The sequence below is a fragment of the Aedes albopictus genome, chromosome 2 (genome assembly GCF_035046485.1).
Source record: "Aedes albopictus strain Foshan chromosome 2, AalbF5, whole genome shotgun sequence".
NCBI lineage: Eukaryota > Metazoa > Arthropoda > Insecta > Diptera > Culicidae > Aedes > Aedes albopictus.
Genome location: NC_085137.1, coordinates 110,512,569 through 110,520,032, shown reverse-complemented (window position 1 = coordinate 110,520,032; position 7,464 = coordinate 110,512,569). Strand labels below are relative to the sequence as shown.

The 7,464-nt window shown below is 39.8% G+C and overlaps 1 protein-coding gene across 1 annotated transcript; it reads right to left on the bottom strand.

Moving 5' to 3' along the window:
* Nucleotides 1-1,358: 1,358 nt before the first annotated feature.
* Nucleotides 1,359-3,442, bottom strand: LOC134289030 (uncharacterized). Its single transcript, XM_062855022.1, has one exon. It carries the CDS (start codon nucleotides 3,410-3,412, stop codon nucleotides 2,474-2,476), a length of 939 nt encoding a protein of 312 aa, XP_062711006.1. The 5' UTR covers nucleotides 3,413-3,442; the 3' UTR covers nucleotides 1,359-2,473.
* Nucleotides 3,443-7,464: the final 4,022 nt, after the last annotated feature.

Below are 7,464 nucleotides of genomic sequence, written 5' to 3'. Positions count from 1 at the left end.
AGATATTCCTACATAAAAAAATCTCAAAGGAATTCCTGAAGGATTTCTTGATAATTTTTTGAAAAAAAAATCCTGAAAAAATGTTAGGAGGAGTTCCTTTAGGAATCATTGTAAGTATTCGTACACCAATGCTTAGATTTTTTTTAAGCAATCCCTGAAATATGTTCTGAAGTAAATCTTAGAGGAATTTTTGTAGAAGTCTTTGGAGTAACTGCCTGATAAATCGAAAAAGATATTCTTGCCCGAAGGAATTCCCACAGAAAGCCTTCAAGGACGTTGAATGCGTTCAGTTCTTAATTTTGATAAATGGGGCCCCTGAATTTCAGCTGCTATCTTAAGCTAAATCAACAGCTATGTTTGGTTCTGTGGTTGGGATATCATGGATGTTTTCATAATGCTCATGAATTTTACTTCCATTTCGGTATTGAATATCGTAAAATTCAATTTTGATCTCGAACACATTTTTTTATTGTATTTTGGGGATCCTGCAGGTGCAAAGAGTAGTCATCAAACTAATATAAACAAACCTAACAAAACTACACGAATAAAGTGAGTACATTTTGAATTGTTAATAATAGAACTTCAAAATAGCCATATGTGTTCCCCATTCCAAAATCTCTTGCTAATAACAAAGAGGCCCCTATATATTGCGACATTTGCACCCATTTAGACTCGGCCGAAATTCATTATCATCACAGTCGAATTTCGCACACGACGTCGCAGCGGCTGGCATGCACAAGTTCGGTTGAGTTCAAGACAGGGGCGTTGGATGCACAACAGATAAACAAAATAAGTTTGATTAGTGTGAAATTTCGCTGGAAAATGATGATTCAGTGGATTCTCAAATTATCACAGTAGTCTAAACATTAATGAGAAACCCAATAACTATCAGCAGATCGGCAAGTGTTGAACTTATACTTATAGAAATCTTTCTCTAAGCACAGAACTTTATTCAAACTGGGGCCCCGAATTCAGGGGGCCTCCAAATCAGGGATGGTTTATAACACTAGACCTGCCCTGATTTGGAGGCCCCCTGAATTCAGGGGCCCGGTGCGGACCGCACCCTCCGCCCCCCCCCCTTGCTACGCCACTGACACACAGCCATGGACCGAGTAGAATGGAGACGGCTGCTATGTACAGCAGAAGTCACCCAGGTCTTAGTCTGATCAGTAAGGTAAGTAAGAAGAAATAAGAAGGTATGTAGAAACTTCTTAAGGTATCTCAGAAATCCTTGAATAATCTAGGAAAGAATCACTCAAGCAATTTTGCAAGAACACCTGGAGAGATCTCAGATGGAACCTCTTTAGGAATCACAGAAGAATCCCAAATTATATTTATCTATCTATCTATCTATCTATCTATATATATAAAAATGAGTTTGAAGTCCCTTTGAGGTAACAAAAGTCAAGAAAGGGTGAACCGATTAGCATGACTTTTACACGGTTCGATTCGTATTCATGGTGGCTGTGTTTATATGTATAAAAAGTTACGAAAAACAAATCCAAAATTTAGAAAATAGAAAGTACTGATTTTTCATGAGCTGGGAAGAAAATCAACATGATCGAAATCAAACCAATCTAGAGTGCGGTGATGTTATGAGCTCAACAGTTGTCAAATCACCACAGCTGGGCAAGACAACGTTTGCCGGGACAGCTAGTTAATCATAAGAACCTATAACCATACACTGAAAATCTTTTATTCAAACTTTTATTGAGAAACCAAATTAAAATAAAAATCATATAAAAATAGTGTACCCGCACTAGAGTCCACAAGCTTATCGTGTATGACACTCTAGATGTCGTGGGTGGCACAACACCATGGGTGCGAAAAATTCGCCGGAGACGCACACAAATTGTACAACACAGTCTGGTAATCTTTCACGAAATTTTCCAACCCCATTAGCCGTCACGTTCTCGCACCACGACAGCCCCAGATATTTAAGGTTAGGGTACAAATCGGCCAGCATCAACAGCTCTCCGTCGGTCATGCTGTGGAAGTGAAACTCCAGCCTCTTCAAGCGTTCGATCGGTTGCATGTACTCGACCGCAACAAGAACCGACTCCAGTTTGAGCTCCTCCAGCCGATTCAAGCTGCGCAAATGCTGGAACGTGGTGTCAGTTAGCGTACGAAGGAAGAAAGCCGCATCGCAAATGGTCAGTCGCCTGATATGCGGAAAGGTCTGACAGGCGTGTACCAGAACGCTGTCCTGTCGGTCAGGTGCAGTCAGCGTGATGGTAAGGTCGACCACGTTTGGCAGCATCTGTTTCAATCCGTTGAAGATTCTTGTTTCGTCGTTCAGTATGACCAGACTGAAGCAAAAATGCGTCACGCTTACCAGCGGTTTACATTTCAATATGATCCGATAATCGATGCTTCCACTAATGCTCAGCGTCTGTTGAAAAAAAGAGAGAAAAATCATTAGAACATGTATACTATAGAACATTAATAAAAAAAAATGAAACAGCAAATTTACTCAAAAATCGAATGGATATTCGAAGAATTCACTGAGTTTCGAACTTACCTTAAGGTTTTTCAGCCGTTCCAGTAACTGAAAGGTATCCGATTCCAAATGATGATTCTTGAAATGTAAATGCTCAATCCCTGGACAAGCTTGAGTTATCACATCCAGAACCACATGTTTGACGTCGAAGTCCAGTCGGACATCCTTTAAGCACTTGAAACCATCGAAAAACGTCAACACTGCGCGTTCACTTCCTCTGCAAATTTGACCGGATAGCTTCAGGACTTCTACCTTCGGACAACGCAGTTCTTCAATCGAGGAGCAGTACTTTTTTGAGACCAATTCCAAGCTCCTGAGCTGGGGAGTGATCCTTCGCAGAACGTCAATCGATTCCACTGCATCCGAAGAAGTGCCAAAATTTGCTGTAAGTCGTGTTAATTTGGGCATATCGAGGCCCCTGATCTGCAGCACGTTGTTCACTGACTCCAAATGGCGCAGTTGCCTCAATGCGGGAAAGTTCTGCCCGTACTTTAAATTCGTTGCATCTATTTCGACGATCAGCTCTAGAATGTTTGGCACGCGGTTGATCACGTTCCACAGTTGTTTCCCGGATAATTTGCTGTTGCAGTGGAAACTTTCCACCTCTAGGCCAAAGCGGTCCAACATTTCTACGATGAACGCAAAGTTGTACTGACTGAGTGTGTCCGATAAAGAGAAGACATAAATGTTCCGGTAACGACGGGTACTTGTCCGGAGACAGTCAACCATCGATCGATCCCAGGTCGTATCCAAATAGAGCGTCACGTCTTTCAGAAACCGTCGGCTGAAAGTTACACTGTTCAATGCCCGACAGACCTGCGACACTGATTTTCGATCGTATAACGGGAGATACGAAACAATATGTTCTAAAACTTCCAATGGAAGGTCCTTCAGCAAGCGCGTAGTAGCCATCTTGATACAGGAGTATAAGCAGACTGAAAAAAACAGCTGGTGATGCTTCATTTTAATGCAGTAGGTAGTAGGTTAGCACTACATTTATAGGTACAATCTTGTTACCGAGAATTTGGTACCTATTTTAGGGTAACTTATATATACAGTGACCGGTACAAAAAAAGATCCACCATATGATGGTTACAGTTTCTAATGAAAACTACACGCAAAAATGATAAAATATACCTTTCAATGAATGCACTAAACCCATTTTACATTGTTTTAGTAATCTGTGTTGAAAAATATTTTGAGATATAAAGGGCATTCTGATAAGATTGGGAAAATTGCTTAAAATTTGGGTATGACAGAAAAAAAGATCCACTTAGTAATTAATTCTTCAAAATTCAAAATTTCGGCAAATTTTCACACGTTTTGCTTCTTAGTGTATGATAAATATTGTGATGTCTTCAACATATTAAATTTATTTTGACATGAGTTTTATCAGTTTTAGGGTTATATGCGGTGAGTTTATTTTTAATGGGTAAAATTTTCCCTAAACTACAGAAACTATCTGTAAGCAAGAATGAATGCTATTAATCTACAATATAACAATAATTCAGTTTGCGCAAATCGAGGGATCGCAGCAAGCTATGCGTGCGCGTGGACGTTTTTGCTTTTTCCTGTCACGGTTTTTTTCGACATCCGTAAAATTTTGATTCAGAAATAAAAGTTTCGCGATCGGTTTGTTTGTAATGAATTAGTTTTTAACTTTTTTTTTATTGAAACTTAGTGAGTTCCATGCAGATTCTCGGAAAGCGCGATGCGTTACTTCCCGGCAGATTACATCCCCGGTGGTGCCAAAATTACTCGCACTTCTATACATCATGCTAGTTGCATGAAGACTCTCGGTCGGCGCGAGTGTGGTAGTTGCCTCCCGGTAGAATGCATCCCCAGTGGTGCCGAAATCGTTCGCGCTTTTCTACCTCGAGCTAGATTTGTGAAAACTCTTGGTCGGCGCGAGCGTCTTAGTTTCTTCCCAGCAGATTGCATTCTCGCTGGTGCCGAAATGATATTTGTCGAATGACTTCAGTTCCTGTAGGAAAGGACCTTGGAAAGGACATATTGTGTGCTTTGGACGATGATGTGCAACCAGATAATTAGGTGAGTTCGTTCCTGGTATCAGCCTTTGATATCCATATGGATGGGTAACAGAGCGCGATTTGTGTCGTAATTTTTTTTATATAATCATACATTTGTAGCGTTCTGTTTATATTTTTTGTTATACGCCGCTCAATGTCTTGCTCGAGGATTTGTAGTGTTCTGTTCAACTGTGGTGTCCAAAGAAACAACCTTCGCTTAAGGATAGGTTGATTCACTATGATTTGTCGTGAAAATCGTTTTAAGACGATGCCCACCAATGCGTGAGTAAACTTAAGTTGGCAACCCCCATCATAACGTAGAGCCCCACCAATCCACAATAATGTTTTATTTTCCCATTTTCACACTCTTAATTATAATTGTGCACAGTTCAAAATTGTTGCATCGAGTACGTTGTAACAAAATCTCCATCGCGCTTCCAACACAATTTTCCATCGGATTGTAAAATTACAGGTTGTCTGCAGTATGGATCTTGCTAACAACTTTGCGTGCAAGAGATTCTTTTATGTAAAACCGAATGAAATAAGATGGGAATTTAAACGTTCCAATATTCACGTCACGTGTAGTTTTCAGAATTTCTTTCTGTGTAGATTAGAATTCAGTTAAAACATAGTATAGACCATTTTTATTATGGTTATATCTTCTCAGTAGACGATTGTGAACGGACAAACTAACCCTTATTTGTAAGCTTTTTAGATGCACTTTCTGTTAAGGGTATCCTCACGTGTTGAAGCGAGGCAGGCCAAGTCCCAGACGTAGAGCCATAAAGAAGAAGAAGAAGAATTTTGTATCTCATTTTTAGGGGGATTGATCCGAAAACTCTTTCTGTCAAAAGATGGCGCTGGTCATTCCCATTAACTTTGCCGAAGACATCATTGCTCTATTTCCTCAATCCTACGAGCTATTAATCAAGAGCGTGAAAATTGGAAAATAAACCATTGTGCAATCGTTGCTAAATCGGTTTGAAAATGACAACCTACCATCCCGGTGAACAGTGGATTCATATATTTGGCAACCCAACCGTTGCCATCATCTTCTTTAAAAGACGACGTCTAACAAGTAAAACATAAATAGTGATCGTCTAATTTAGTCTTTGGAACCGTGCGTTGTTCCGTTCCGCGTTTATGCTTGTGTTTGTTTTACTCGTTTTTCCGAGACCGACAATCTGCAATTATTTTGTCCAAGCCTCGAGGGAAAAAATGGACCCATATGGAAGATGAAGGTCTAGGAAGTGTCCTTAAGGTGAAACATCAAGAAATCCCATTGCAATTTTGCAAACAAACTTTAGAGGCACAAATCTGACGAACGAAGCATCGAGCCAAGCCGAACTTGTTTATCCTGGCTTTTCTCACTTGCAAAAAGAGGTAGCTTTTTCAAATCGAGCGCATTTGATTACGAATTTTTGAGATTGGTACTCTAGGAAACGTGAGTAGGGGTCCTAGTCGGCCATTGTGTCAACCATATTTGTATTCTCTGAAGTTTCTCCTTCAACTCGATTGTTTGAGCAAACTAAACAACGGAGAATTGAGTTTAGTCATTGCACAATTATGGGTCACTCTAACACAATTATTAAGCAGTTCACCATGCTATTCAAATAGTATTGACCCATAATTGTGAGTGACCCACAGGCTTGGCATTAGTCATGAGGTTCACAAGCATGCTAGGGTTTTGCCCATGTGATGCGTCGTCAACGAATGCGATGGTAGCAACCATGCATCAACTACCCAAAGCACATCGACACGACCCAGATACCATAGGTAACCATAACGACTTTTTTCGTTATTCAACCATCACCCGTATTGACCATCGCTCGTTTGACCGTCAATGAAGGATACTGTCCTTCTTGAAATTCTACGTTTGATTTGATGCAGTCTGTAGAGTTAGTATGATTTATAATTAATGTTATTTTTATATAAATGTTCAAATATTGCAGATTGATACTTGCTTTGAACGTCAAGAAAGGACTATAAACCAGAGTTGCCGTGAATTGTTGATGTTAACTCAAGCTTTGGATCTGGTGGTGGAGCTAAGAGAAACTGCACCAACTAGCGCCACGTCTTTAAGGATGTAACACCGTTTGTATTGTGCACAACCAACGTGTTATCACAAAGGCCGGGCACTCGGCACACGGTGTTATTGATTTATTTCAACTTCGTGTGTTTCTTTCAATAAAGCAAACCTAAAATAAACGTGTGCTGCCGGAAATTGTGGGATCTTAAAAAAAACAAATAAAATTGTGGAGAAAAACAACATATTCAATCAATGTTTCTAATGTGGAACTTAAATAGTTGGGGCATTGTTTAGTACAGGATGCTAAATTGGGAATCTTAACGCCTGCAGAAAATGTTTATATAGCCAATATATTGAACAATCGGGAATAAACCCTCTATCCTTCCCATTGAAGCGTAATGTAACATATGTATGGCTTGAGGCCGGATCATCCGGGGCCAAAATTTCCTGATCTTCATGACGCCTTTTTATGCGAAAAAATGTCCAAATGTTGGGATGCGTCATATGTTCCTTTTTTCCTAAGAGTTTGTGACGCATCTGCTTGTTCGGACGTAATGTCACGAAAAAAAAAATCGTCATGAAGACCTGGGACGTTATGGCCTCGATAGTTATGATACTGCGCCGTTAGCCATTCATGCAAATTAGTCGGACTCATCACTACGAAAATGTGTAGCTTTGGGAAAGCCTTCTTTTTATACTTATTGAATTATATTTATTATCACATTTCTTTATCGAGTCGAGAATGCATTTCCAAATTCTAGGTACCTAATCCAATAAGCGCCACACACTACTGCAGTAGTGACATATGATACACATAATTGGAGTGTGGGATATCACAGAAATTTACATGACATATCTGTAAATGTTATGAAATGTAATGCAAGTTTCTATTATATGTCATGTAA